Here is a 14,705-nt window from a genome sequence, read left to right on the forward strand (position 1 = left end):
AATATTACGAAACAACTTAACTTATAAAATATGGCCATAAAGGCAACTCGAATCTCAAAATAGAATATTTACATATATACATAGATGAGAGACTCAAAACTAACTGACTGACTGTCTGTCTATGAAGCCTCTAAAATACTGAGATGGATGTTGGGACAGACCCCGCAACATCCTAATAAAACAAAAACTAAGAACATAAAATAATTAAGTCCTCCAGAATGCAAAGAGGCTCACCACTGACTCTGGAGTGCTCAGCTGGATCAACGACGTGTAGGATGCTGATCCGGGGTACCTGTATCTGCATCATAAGACGATGCAGGCCAACTGACATCAGTACATGGAATGTACGAGTATGCGAGCTGGAAAACTAAGCAACATAGGCTAGAAGGAAATTTGGACGAAACTAAAAAGTTTACCTTGCTCAATTCAACTCCACCTGACTGACTTCTTTTAATATAAGGCAATTTAAAACAAGTGCGATATAAAGAAAGACTGTTTAAAACATGCTATAAACTCTGTGTGTATATAAGGATACAACAAGCCTGAGATATATATAGAAATACAATTGAACTGATGTATATAAAATACAATACTTTCTGTGTATAAAAATACAATAACTGTTGTGGGAGTTTCTCTAATCGACAACCATCACATAAGAGCTATAGTGATGATACAACGATCGACCTCACGCTGCCAGAGCATCTTATACCCGGCTAAAGGTATAAGACCTGAACTGCCTAATGGATCCACTAGTCTAATATGAAAAAGATTCATCTAAAAAGTATGATTCTTTTCTACCCATGGTGCTGCCAGAGCATGTTATACCCGGCCAAAGGTATAAGACCTGAACTGCCTAATGGATCCACTAGTCTAATATGAAAAGGATTCATCTAAAAAGTATGATTTTTTTCTATCCATGGTGGCTAACATGGTTCTATGGGGGCTGTGGGTTCTTTGAACGCTCTCCCAATTCGGTGCTCGATACTACTCCCAAAAATGTACTGGCTCTTATGTTTTTAAAACATATGTCTTCCTGCTGATTGAGATAATTACTCAAAAAAAAACTATCCCGAAGGCTCTTTGGAAATCTCAGTTTCCAACCTTGTTTAAATGTAAAGACATTTCTTTAAAACTTCTTTGGGAATACATAGTTCCCTAATAACTTTGAGAAATGAACTCAACTTTAAACTCTTTACTTTACTTGAACTCTTGGCTTGATGTGAAACTCTTTAACTTAACATGAAACTCTTAACTTTTGACTTGACTTGAAACTCGAGTCTTAAGAAATGAAGCTAAAACATTCACTAAAGACTTTTGAACAACTTTGAAAACTTGCTTTGACTTACTTCATTTCTAAGCTTAACTCTTAACTTCACCTGACTTCTAACTTTACTTGACTTGGAACTAACTCTCCTTGAATTAGATTATGAATTCAAGGGTAATGATTTGTGTTTGGAAGGACCCCATGATGATTAGGAATAATTTAGGATAGCTAAACTTAAGAAGAATTTCAAAATTAAATTCTGAAAATAGAGCAGATATTGTTCACAGAGGGAACACAGCCGCGACGCAGACTTGTTTCCTGAAAGCAGCCTGACTTCTCTCCTTCATGTTGCCAACTCTAACCCTCTTAACTTCAAAGGTTCTTTTCCCAAACACTTGGGGTCATAAACCCCTCAACATACAATGGATTTCACTCAAAAACACAACCAAATCCTGTCCCAAATCAACAAGAACTTCAACAACTTCAACAACCAAAATAAATCTTTTCTTGGAATTAAAAACGAGTTGGTGTGTGGGGGTATGAACCAACCAACACTAAGGATCATAAAATCCCTCAACATACAAGAGATTCAACTCAAAAACACAACCAAATCATGTTCCAAATCAACAAGGGACTTCAACAACACAATTAACAATATCAACAACACAACCAACAACTCCAAACAACACAACCAATATTTTCTCAATAATAAAACGAGTTTGATGTGTGGGGGAAAGAATCAACCCATCACTATGAAGTCACATACCTATTAGGGATCACCCCCGACGATTTCCACGACGATCTTTGACGGAAACTCCTTGATCTCTTCTTCTTCTCTTCTTTCTCTCTTCTTCACTCAAGAACCCTAACTCTTACTTTTTTAAAATGGAACAAAAATGATCCACAATCAGCCTAACACAACAATATATCCTCAAAAGAAATGATTTGTGAATAGACCAAAATGCCCGTAAATTTCCGGACGGACTCCCTGCCAACTGTCCAACTTTCAAAGGGCATAACTCGCTCATACGAACTCAGAATCGATCAAACTCGGTGGCGTTGGAAAGATCGTTCCAAGGGCTTTCCAAAAATAATTGGAACTACTCCTGGCTCATTCTGAGCTAGGAGTTATGACTGCTCAAACTTGGCCAAAAACTCACTGATTTCCACACTTGGCCAAATTTCCAGATTTTGAATTTAGCCAAATTTCCAGATTCTGAACTTAGCCAAATTTCCAAAAATGACTACTTCCAATTTCAAGCTTCTTCATATTCATTTTAAATTGTCGGATGTTACAATATCTCCCCCTTGGGAACATTCGTCCTCGAATGAGGTTACTCTTACAAAACTAAGGGTGTAACATCAATTCAAACACCCAACAAGAAATCATGCAAATACAACAACAACAACATGCCCATTAAAATTTTAAAGAGCACTAAGAAGGAAATTAATACCTCAATCTGCATTTCCTCCGGATTCAAAGAGATGTGGATATTTTTTCTTCATGTCCTCTTCGGCTTCCCAAGTTGCTTTCTCAACAAATTGGTTCCTCCATAGGACCTTGACTGAGGCTACATCTTTCGTTCTCAACCTACGAACTTGACGATCCAAAATTTGAATAGGAACCTCCTCATAAGATAAGTTATCCTTGATCTTAATACTTGCAGTCGGTAGGATCAATGAAGGATCGCCTATGCACTTCTTCAACATGGAGATGTGAAATACCGGATGAACCGCTGCTAGTTCCTATGGTAACTCCAACTCATAAGCAACATTGCCAATCCTCTTGGCTATGCGGTAAGGTCCAATATACCGGGGACTAAGTTTCCCCTTCTTACCAAACCTCATAACGCCTTTCATGGGTGAAACCTTCAAATATACCCAATCGTTTATTTCAAATTCTAACGCCCTTCTCCTAACATTGGTGTAGGATTTCTGACGACTCTGTGCCGTTTTCAACCTCTCTTGAATCACTTTCACCTTCTCCATAGCTTGGTGAACTAAATCTAGTCCTATCAACTGTGCTTCACCAACTTCAAACCATCCAATAGGAGATCTACATCTTCTCCCATAAAGAGCTTCATATGGAGCCATCTGGATGCTAGCGTGATAACTATTGTTGTAGGCAAACTCAATGAGAGGTAGGTGATCATCCCAACTCCCTTTGAAATCGATTACACAAGCCCTCAACATATCCTCTAAGGTCTGAATAGTGCGCTCTGCTTGCCCATCAGTCTGAGGGTGAAATGCAGTACTTAAGTTCACCTTTGAACCCAAGCCTCTCTGAAAAGATTTCCAGAACTGTGCAATAAACTGTGCACCTCTATTTGAAATAATAGAGATTAGGACTCCATGAAGTCTCACTATCTCTTGAACATACAACTTGGCATAATCTTCTGCTGTATTGGTAGTCTTTACTGGTAGAAAATGCGCTGACTTTGTCATTCGGTCGACAATTACCCAAATAGAATCATGCTGCCTACGAAACCTTGGCAACCCTGTGATGAAGTTCGAGTGAACCCCTCGCTACCCTCTAGATCCACCTCGAGAACATCATCAACACATTTCCACGTAATAAGGCACTATAGACATCATTATACACAAAAAGCAACACACTACAATGTTCTTGAACCCCATAAACCATTATCTCCATCCAACACCCAAAAAAGAAAAGAAAAAAGTTTGCTTATGGTATTTTTTTACTTTACAGCCCAATGTTCTTCATTTCTTTTTTAAAATAAGAAATAAGCAGTGTGTTTATTAACTTATCTTAATTAATCTTTTAAGAAAGAATTAGCTTTTTAATAATTTTTTAGTTATATAAAACCTTATAACAATAATAACAACATATTTAGTCTACATAATTCTATAAAGTAATATCTGAAAGATAGGATGTACACGTACCTTTTCTTTACTTATAAGTTATATACGTATTAGAGTAAACAAATTGTTTCTAATAGACCATCGACTTAAAAAAAAAAATCAAACCAGATTGAATTTTTCTATATATAAAACTCTTATTTTTTCTAAATAAGAACAAAATTGAAAGAAGAAAATGTCTTCTTCATTGTGTGAAAGACCATATTAAACTAAAAACACAGTTGTAGATTATTTTTCTTAAAATTTAGTTTACTAACAAAAAAAGTAAATATGCACTATTGCATTAGATAACGAGAATATATATATATGCACCATTTGTTAAACGGATAGAATAAATATGATTACTCTTTTAACAAGTGGCATGCCATTCTAAATCGCAAGATTAAAGAGATATATTCTCTCTTTTTCTTCTTAATTTATTTCAAGTGCCATGAATGTGAAAGCATAATTAGATTACTAAACAAAATAGTCAAAAAGGAAACATTAATTTATTTGGTAGATTGCTAAGAACTTCCCTGTTTTTCCCTCTATAAAAGAATTTACCTCAAGGGAGAAGAAAACAACATAAAAATTCCTTCAATTAGTAAAGCAAAAGCATAGTTAACTAAAGTTGAGAGATGGCAGATGTTAAGTTGCTTGGTTTATGGTATAGCCCTTTTAGTCATAGAGTTGAATGGGCTCTAAAGATTAAGGGAGTGAAATATGAATTTATAGAAGAAGATTTACAAAATAAGAGTCCTCTACTTCTTGAATCCAATCCAATTCACAAGAAAATTCCTGTGCTTATTCATAATGGCAAGCCCATTTGTGAGTCAATTGTCATTCTTGAATACATTGATGAGGCATTTGAAGGTCCTTCCATCTTGCCTAAAGACCCTTATGATCGAGCTTTAGCTCGATTTTGGGTAAAGTTTTTTGAAGATAAGGTATATTTTTTTCTCATGGTATATAAGTCTATTAATTGGAAATACTTTTGAGTCACATAAGTGGAGACATTTACTTTAGGTATTAACTCGTCTTAATTGTGTCAATTGGATAGTACTCCAACCTATAATATGATCATCTAGATACCTTTAAAAATTATGTGTCAACGAGACATATTAGTGGGGAAGAGTTGGAGTGTTTAACTATCAGTTGAGACTAAATTAATATGTCTTGAGACTAAATTAAATAATTAATATGTCTGGATATATATTTTTCAAAGTTAAAGTGCTTACTTACCAGTCGAAACTAAATTTGAATGTTTTGTTTATGTATTATGCCCTATTATAAAATTGAACTAAATGAAGTAATATAACTTCATTTAGTCAACAACAACTAATGTACTTTTATTGTTATTGACTATTGTATATATTCCTATTTTTAAAATTGAGTGTACATTATTATTGTTATGTAGGGTCCAACAATGAGGAAAAGTATTTTTCTCAAAGGAGAGGAGCAAGAGAAAGCTAAAGAGGAAGTTTTTGAGATGTTGAGAATTCTTGATAATGAGCTCAAAGACAAGAAGTACTTTGTTGGTGACAAATTTGGATTTGTTGATATTGTTGCAAATGTTGGGGCACTTTGGCTGGGAGTTCTTGAAGAAGTATCTGGAGTTGTTTTAGTGACAAGTGAAAAATTTCCAAATTTTTGTGCTTGGAGAGATGAATATTGCACACAAAACAAGGAATATTTACCTTCAAGAGATGAATTACTTGTTCGTTACCAAGCCTATATTCAGCCTGTTATTGCTTCAAAATGAGTACAACTCAAGTGAATTTCAAGATTTTGTGTGACAATAAAAGTTAGATATGGATTTATGATCAGCTTTTGTTAATTTAATTGAAGGTTGATTTTGAATTGAACTAGTGGCATTTAACAAAAAAATGCATGTTATAAGATTTATCTTTATTTCATTTAATTAGTTAATTTAAATCTTGGATTCACTTATGAATAAAAGTATTTGTTTAAGTAAGTTAGCAAGAAATTTAAAAGAGTAAAATGTCAGCATCTAGACCCTATCCCAAATGTCAGCCTCGAATTTCCACGAAACACTACAGTCTACAAGGATGCAAGTTTGAAGTGTTTAGTTGTTTGTTAATACCAAGTTAAGATGTTTAGATATGCATTGTTAAAATTGAAGAATTTACTTGCCAGCTATGACCAAGTTTGAGTGTACATTTAAGTATCATCTCAACTGAAAAAATAATAATAATCTCAATCATAAAATGAATTTGGATCGTCGGGAGAGATTAAAATTAAAGATGGATAAGATATTTTTTTAAAACCACGTAGCATTTTTGAGATTAAACAAAATAGTTTTAGATTACTTTTTTGAAATTAAGTTTGTTAAGAAAAAATTCAATATGCATGATTTGTTAGATGACAAGGATATATATATATACACTATTTATTTATTGCGGAGGATTATGTGCTCACTAAATCGCAAGGTTAAAAAATATATTTGTCATTTTCCCCTTTTATTTAAGTGTCCATGTGGAGGTTGGAGGAATAATTAGATTACAAAATTAAATAGTCAAACAAGAAACATTAATGCATTTAATTTGGTGAATTGCTAAGAAACTTCCCTCTATAAAAGAAGACTACACCTCAAGCCTCAAGGAAGATCACATCCACATAAAATTAATTCCATCAATTTTAGTAAAGCAAAAACACAATTAACCAAAGTTGAGATATGGCAGATGTTAAGTTGCTTGGTTTATGGTATAGCCCTTTTAGTAAAAGAGTTGAATGGGCTCTAAAGATTAAGGGAATAGAATATGAATATATGGAAGATGATCTACAAAATAAGAGCCTTTTACTTCTTCAATCCAATCCAATTCACAAGAAAGTTCCTGTGCTCATTCATAATGACAAGTCCATTTGTGAGTCAAGTGTGATTGTTGAATACATTGATGAGACATTTGAAGGCCCTTCCATCTTGCCTAAAGACCCTTATGATCGAGCTTTAGCTCGTTTTTGGGCTAAATTCTTCGAAGATAAGGTATATTGCCTTCAACTTGTAAATAAGCACTTCAACTAAATATAGACACCTTAACTCGTCTCTATTATGTTAATTGAACTTGCTAACTTATAATATGATCATGATTAGACACCTTCAAAATTTATGTGTCATGTCAGTATAGGGTATAAGAGACGCATTAATGGGGAAGAGTTGAAGTATTTAGTTGTCTATACATTTCAAAGTTAAAGTGCTTATTATCAGATACAATAAAGTTTGAATGTATGTTTATGTATTACTTTTTAAAATCGGACTAAGATGAACATAAATTAAGTAATAAAATATCATATAGTCAACTAATGTACTTCTATTGTTGTATATTCCTATCTTTAATTATACAAAAAAATTTTGTTGAAATTTAAGTTCCAATTGTTATGTAGGGGCCATCAATGATGAAAAGTTTATTTCTCAAAGGAGAGGAGCAAGAGAAAGCTAAAGAGGAAGTTTATGAGATGTTGAAAATTCTTGATAATGAGTTAAAGGACAAGAAGTTCTTTGTTGGTGACAAATTTGGATTTGTTGATATTGTTGCAAATGCTGCAGCACTTTGGTTTGGAGTTCTTGAAGAAGTAACTGGGGTTGTTTTGGTGACAAAAGAAAAATTCCCAAATTTTTGTGCTTGGAGAGATGAATACTACATTCAAAACAAGGAATATTTACCTCCAAGAGATGAATTGTTTGCCCATTACCAAGCTTACATTCAACGTGTTGCTGCTTCAAAATAAGGGTCTTTACAAAATTTAAAAAATATAAAGAAGAATTTTGAATTTTATAATTAAAGCCGTCAGAAAGGACTTGACCTTTGAAGCCTGCCCAATTAAATATGAGAAAATTAAAAATTTTAGTGCACTCATTTGTAAAAAAAAAATAAAAAAATTACTTATGCAGTTTTTGAATATTCTTTGTGAAATTTTTGACTCCGCTACTGCACTTCTCCCCTGATCTTCCTCTTGTTTTCAATTATTAATTCTATATTCATGACACCATGTGATGTTTCTCTGGGTAGCCATATAAATAAAGATATTGAAAATCATGTTGTTTCTCTCTGGTCTATTTACTCTTCTTGTCTACTTTATTGTATTTCATATTGTTAATTTTTGGCTTCATTTTATAGCATACTATTAGCACGAAACTTTAAATTATATCGAGTTAAATTAATTTTGCTTATCCACGTAAAAGACAAGATATGTAATCGGCATGTACAATTATGTTTTAGTTAGGCATAATACATAAATATTTTCTTTAATTTGACCTCATTTTATATTGGCATAATACATAAATTGACCCTTCAACTAGGCTTCATCTGTCATATATGCCTTCAAACTTTGAATGTGCACAAGTAGACACTTAAACTTGTATAAAATTGAACAAATAGACATATTAGTTTAACGTGGTGTCCTACATGGCAATTTTGTCTTTTACGTGGTGTCCTACGTTTATTATGTTATGTAGAACGCATGTGTTTGCTTGTTCAATTTTATACAAGTTTAAGTGTCTACTTATACACACCCAAAGTTGGAGGATATTGATGCCAACTGAAATTAAGTTAAATGACATATTTATGTATTATACCTTTTATATTTATGTCCTTTTATTTTGGGTGCGTACAACGTGTAGGTTATCAAATCTGGCATGCTTAGTTTTACTTTTCAAATTGAAATTTGATATTAGAATTTAATTCAGGAAGAATTTTGGAGGTTCAACTAAATTATTTGTATTGGTTCGAAATTTACTTACTTTAAAATTTGAATTTCCGTTCGAATAAAATTATTTGTCAGAGAAAAGTATTTTAGCTATTCACATGCTAAGAAGTTTCACCTTTGGTGGGTCAGTGACTGTATATTATTTAATTAATATATATCAATTTTCTCATTAAATTGAAAATGAAAGCTAAAATTAATAGGTGACTCGGAATATTAAAAACTCCCTTCATTTTAATTTATTGTCATTTTTGGCTTATCCAAAATCTCACCATTTAAAAAGTTTTAAATTTTTGTGTTTTTTTAAAAATTAAAAATATGTCAAATATATTAAAATATATCCTTTAACTTTATACTAAAAAAACATGTCAAGTGAATATATGAACTAAAAAATTATCAAAAATACAAAGAAATATCTTTTTTAAAATAAATTAAAAATAAAAATAGGACAAATAAATTAAAATACAAGTATCATTGATTTTTCTAGCCACCAGATTTGACCAAAAGGTGGGTGACATGAGCACATCAGTCATCTTTAATATTTTAAATATTACTCACTCCTAAAAAATAGGGAAGATGTTGCTTTCCTCTTTTCTGTCCATTTTTTTTTTTATCCTTAATTACTTGTTTATTTTGATAAATAAAAAAAGAATAATTTTTTTCTCTATTATATCCTCAATTTATTATTTTAAAAATTTTAAAATTTTAATTCATTCACTTCATAATTAATAGAGGTAAAATAGTAAACTCGTTATATCAATTATTGTTTTCTTAATTGGTGTGCCACTTCAAAAGTGAATAAATAATTAGGGATAGATGGAATAGTAGTTTATTCAAACAAGTGTCTAGTTAGTCAAGTATAATTTTTAATATTAGAAAAATTGAATAGTCAAACAAGAAACTTTAATGTATCCTTATTTTTTCCTCTATAAAAAAAAGACTAGACACCAAGGGAGACCAACCACACATAATTAAGCAAAAAAAAAATTGAGAACCAAAGTTGTAAGATGGCAGAAGTGAAGTTGCTTGGTCTAAGGTATAGTCCTTTTAGCCATAGAGTTGAATGGGCTCTAAAAATTAAGGGAGTGAAATATGAATTTATAGAAGAAGATTTACAAAATAAGAGCCCTTTACTTCTTCAATCAAATCCAATTCACAAGAAAATTCCAGTGTTAATTCACAATGGCAAGTGCATTTGTGAGTCTATGGTCATTCTTGAATACATTGATGAGGCATTTGAAGGCCCTTCCATTTTGCCTAAAGACCCTTACGATCGCGCTTTAGCGCGATTTTGGGCTAAATACGTCGAAGATAAGGTATATTGCTTTTAAGTTATTTCGATCGATTGAAAATTTTGTTTTAGTTACATTATTACATATACTTTAGGTCTTATGCTTTTTAATAATCTTTTATAAAATTCGACTAAGACGAACTTCTCATATAGTCAACAATACTAGCATATTTGGGATTGACTAATGTACATGGGGTCGTCTAGTAGTTGGTTAGGAAACAAGTTACGTGGGTATTAAATTCTGGATAAGTAATGAATACCATATTTGATAGCTGATTTGGAGGTAAATTATTCATGTATAAAATTAATATGATATTTGATTTGCAATAACTAATACATAACTATTTTATATACATAGATTCCATCATAACTAATTGATATATTATTAATATATGTATAACTCTAACCAACTATCGAAACGAGTCAACGACCCTTATTAAGTTTTGTTTGTTGGGCAGGGGGCAGCAGTGTGGAAAAGTTTCTTTTCGAAAGGAGAGGAACAAGAGAAAGCTAAAGAGGAAGCTTATGAGATGTTGAAAATTCTTGATAATGAGTTCAAGGACAAGAAGTTTTTTGTTGGTGACAAATATGGATTTGCTGATATTGTTGCAAATGGTGCAGCACTTTATTTGGGAATTCTTGAAGAAGTATCTGGAGTTGTTTTGGTAACAAGTGAAAAATTTCCAAATTTTTGTGCTTGGAGAGATGAATATTGCACACAAAACAAGGAATATTTTCCTTTAAGAGATGAATTGCTTGTTCGTTACCGAGCCTACATTCAGCCTGTTGCTGCTTCAAAATGAGTACATCTCGAGTGAATTTCAAGATATTGTGTGGGAATAAAAACTGAGTTTTTGTGTGTTCAATTGAAATATATTAAAGTTGCATGTAATAAGATTTATCTTTATTTCACTAGTTAATATAAATTTTGGATTCACGTATGAGTAAAAAAATTGTCAAGAGAAAGTAAGCTTAATGCGCTATTTTGTCTGATTTAAATTATTTATCTTTATTTTAACTTCACACAAAAATTTGAAAAGATAATAATTTAATTTTATAATTAAAACCGTCGAAAAAAAAGACTAGATCCTTGAGGCTCTATCCACACCATTAATTGAGTAGAATTCGATCAAGATTTACCCAATCTATGATTATAAGCCCAGTCTTAGTTAACCTGCCACCCTTGTGGCTTGTGTGAGACTGGGTCGAGGCCGGCCGTGGGCCAAAAGAATTTAAAATGAGGGAAATTAAGTAAGTACTCAATAAAAAATAAAAAAATAAAAAAATAAAAAAATAAAAAAATAAAAAATCCATATATAGTGTGTGTATAATACAGGGATATATATATATATATATATATATGCATTAATTTTATGAAATGATAAATATTAAGAAGCTCATCTATTTTTAATAACAACGGCATATAAATAGGAATGACGGGAGTAATAAATAATGCATATTTATCATTTTCATCAAAAAACTGAATTAATAAAACTAATCTAAATTAATGATTACTTCATGTTTATTGGTCAATTAAATCAATCAAAATAAATTAATTTATGTTCATTTATTAAAAAATTGACTATAAGAGAACACTAAATAAGAATACATAATAAACTTAATTTCTTAAGAGATGTGAAAATTAAAATGGTGACATACAAATAACAACGGTGAGAGTAGATGACGAGTATTGTGTAAAATGGTGACTTATATATGTGCCATTTGTTAAACAAAACATATATATAAGTGTCAAAACAAAATACTTTGGAAACATCAATGCATTTGCTGGATTTTGCTAAGAAACTTCCTTGTTTCTTCCCTATATAAAAGAAGGCACTAGACCTCAAGGGGAGATCACAACCACATACAAATTCACTCAATTAGTAAAGCAAAAACATAGTTAGCCAAATTTGAGAGATGGCTAATGGCAAGCCCCTTTGTGAGTCAAGTGTGATTCTCGAATACATCGATGAGACATTTGAAGGCCCTTCCATCTTACCTAAAGACCCTTATGATCGAGCTTTAGCTCATTTCTAGGCTAAATTCTTCGAAGATAAGGTATATTGCCTTCATGATATATTAACTTTATTAGGTCTTGTATATGCTTTTTATAATTATATGTAACTAAACAGAGTACACACATCTAGACATCTTATCTCGTCTTTGTGTCAATTATATTGAACATTCCAACTTATAATATGATCATTTTGACAACTTCAAAATTTTGTGTGGCAATAAAAATTAGAGATGGATTTAGGGTGAGTTTTTGTTTAATTCAATTGAAAATGGTTTTCGGCTGAACAAGGGATAAGAAAAATAAAATGCATGTTATAATTAGATCTGTCTTTAATTATTTCGGTTAATATAAATAAATCTTGGGTTCACGTATGAATAAAAGTAGGGAAAATTACGCGGTTAAGCAAACTTATACTACTTAATTACTCATCATAGCTATAGTTTGTTATAATTACCACTCGCTACTAACATTATACATTAATTACGTGGGCTGACTTCGAGTTTTATAATTAGCCACGATTGTATACGTATAATTCGCTAGAATATACAAATACATATGTATTATATACAATTATCTAACCGATATACATACAATTCACCTATCTCCCACTCTTTGCCCTCTCTCGCTCGCCTCTCTCCTTTCTCTCCCAGTCAAGCTCGCCTCTCTTCTTCCTATGACATGTAGCTACGAATTGTAATTATCAAATTATAGATATGGAGAGTAATTAGGTTATTTTTAAGTGATTATGTGAAAGTTCCTCAAAAAAGTGTTGTTAGAAAATTTAGTAAGGTCATGAATTGTCTTTTATTGCTGATTTTTAAAAAAAAAAGAAAAAAATTGGAATAGGAATTAGAAAGTACGATAGAACCGTTACTAATAATATAAAATTTTAAATAGTTAATCAATTAAGCTAGTATTAAGATTTTTAATTCAATTTGGGTGGTTGGTACAGTAATTGTACAACAATTAATTAATTTTCTCATCGATTTGGAAAGAACAAGAACTGACTTGTGACTCATAATGGCTAATGTGAAAGCATTTTTATATTGGCCTTCTATATTTTTAGGTAGTTGAATATAATCATATATTACTTTGTCTTATTTTCATTTGATATAAGAATTTTAAAAGTAAAATATTTTTAAAAAAAATTGCAATTTTAAATTAAATTAAAAATATATCATCTATATCATAATATTTTAATTTTATAGACTTAAATATATTATGTAAAATTAGAATTAAAAAGTCCCCACAGGGGCATCGGCTAAAAAATTAGAACTAAAAAATTATTTTTTTTTAAAAAAAAGATAATTTTTTCTCGACGAATATTTTTAAAAATAAAAAATAAGTTGAAATGGAGTAAGACATTTTGAAGAAGAAGAAGGGGTGACCAGAGGTGAAGCGAGGATTAAGAGTTTGTGGGTTCTAAATTTCGTCAATCAACTTTGTTAGGGGTTCACAAATTAATATACATAAATATTTAATTAATTTTCTAGTACAAATATAGGATCTACAAAAAAGCTACTGGCTTCGTCTGAACCCATGAACCCCTACCTAGCTCCGCCTCTGGAGTGATGTGAGCACATATGTCACCTAGAGAAAAAGTAGATAATATTGATGTGGAGCAAACCAACATGAAGAAAAAGTTGAGGCAAAACTTAGAATCAAATTCAAGATTTAAATTATATAAATTTTTAATAATCTTAAATTTAAAATGAAAAACATTTTTATATTTATTCAAAAAAATCAAACTCCGATATAAAAAGACAACTAAGCAAAAATATATACTTGAGCTAAATGATGATTAAAATCATCCATTTTAATAAAAGACTATTTCGAGAGTTAAAAAGACACATTGGACCTTTTTCCTATATTAGAAATATTCCTCCACGGAAAAAGATATCCAAGAAATCAATAATTGAACCCCAAAATTTAATCCAAACTGACTATGGCACCAATTTAATGAATAGAACTTTAAATTACAACCTCATAAGTATTTAATATTTCCTCACCCTAGTAAATATCATATTCATTACGAAATTAATAAATATAATATCTATATTTTATTACATAATTTTTGAAAACACACTACTAACAAGATGAGTAGTTAGAAAAAACATAGAAGTAATAATTTTATGTCTTGAATGCTAAGATGACGTTTATTTCGAGATAATATTTTTTTTTTCCAAAGATATAGTAGCACTTATCTTCACATAGAGGAAATACCAATAATAATTTTCTAAGTCTTTAGTCAACATGGAAACATTACTAAATTACAAAACTAAGCTGTCAAAGAAAAATCAACATTATTACATTTGGTGTATTGCTAGAAATTCCCCGTTATCAACAGGGGTTTGTGGAGTTGTGGTGCAGTGATGGAACTGTTTCATCCTTAATCAAAAGTTTTGGGTTTGAGTTCTGGGTATGAAAAAAATTCTGAAATGGGTCTTGCACAGGGGCGGAGGCAGAATGTACGAACCCCCTCGGTGGAAAATATTACTATTTATATATGGTTAAAATTAATTTTTAGGTATGTAAAATAGATGTCGAACCCC

At 31.3% G+C, this 14,705-nt stretch overlaps 3 protein-coding genes and 1 long non-coding RNA gene across 4 annotated transcripts in view; 3 read left to right on the forward strand and 1 right to left on the reverse strand.

Moving 5' to 3' along the window:
• The first annotated feature begins 4,706 nt into the window (after positions 1-4,706).
• LOC125840450 (probable glutathione S-transferase) lies at positions 4,707-5,986 on the forward strand. The gene is made up of 2 exons (XM_049519444.1): positions 4,707-5,070; positions 5,541-5,986. Exons 1-2 carry the CDS (start codon positions 4,762-4,764, stop codon positions 5,883-5,885), a joined length of 654 nt encoding a protein of 217 aa, XP_049375401.1. The 5' UTR covers positions 4,707-4,761; the 3' UTR covers positions 5,886-5,986.
• Positions 5,987-6,752: 766 nt separating this feature from the next.
• Positions 6,753-7,889, forward strand: LOC125840447 (probable glutathione S-transferase). The gene is made up of 2 exons (XM_049519440.1): positions 6,753-7,127; positions 7,526-7,889. Exons 1-2 carry the CDS (start codon positions 6,819-6,821, stop codon positions 7,868-7,870), a joined length of 654 nt encoding a protein of 217 aa, XP_049375397.1. The 5' UTR covers positions 6,753-6,818; the 3' UTR covers positions 7,871-7,889.
• Positions 7,890-9,796: 1,907 nt separating this feature from the next.
• On the forward strand, positions 9,797-11,102 carry LOC125840449 (probable glutathione S-transferase). The gene is made up of 2 exons (XM_049519443.1): positions 9,797-10,161; positions 10,595-11,102. Exons 1-2 carry the CDS (start codon positions 9,853-9,855, stop codon positions 10,937-10,939), a joined length of 654 nt encoding a protein of 217 aa, XP_049375400.1. The 5' UTR covers positions 9,797-9,852; the 3' UTR covers positions 10,940-11,102.
• The window catches only part of LOC125840479 (uncharacterized), a 52,659-nt gene continuing 47,857 nt past the window's right edge, over positions 9,904-14,705 (reverse strand). The window contains exon 2 of the long non-coding RNA XR_007443735.1: positions 9,904-10,102. This is a non-coding gene — a long non-coding RNA (uncharacterized LOC125840479). The remainder of the gene's footprint in view (positions 10,103-14,705) is intronic.

This window comes from Solanum verrucosum, unplaced genomic scaffold (assembly GCF_900185275.1).
Source record: "Solanum verrucosum unplaced genomic scaffold, falcon-dt-bn FXZP01000137.1, whole genome shotgun sequence".
NCBI lineage: Eukaryota > Viridiplantae > Streptophyta > Magnoliopsida > Solanales > Solanaceae > Solanum > Solanum verrucosum.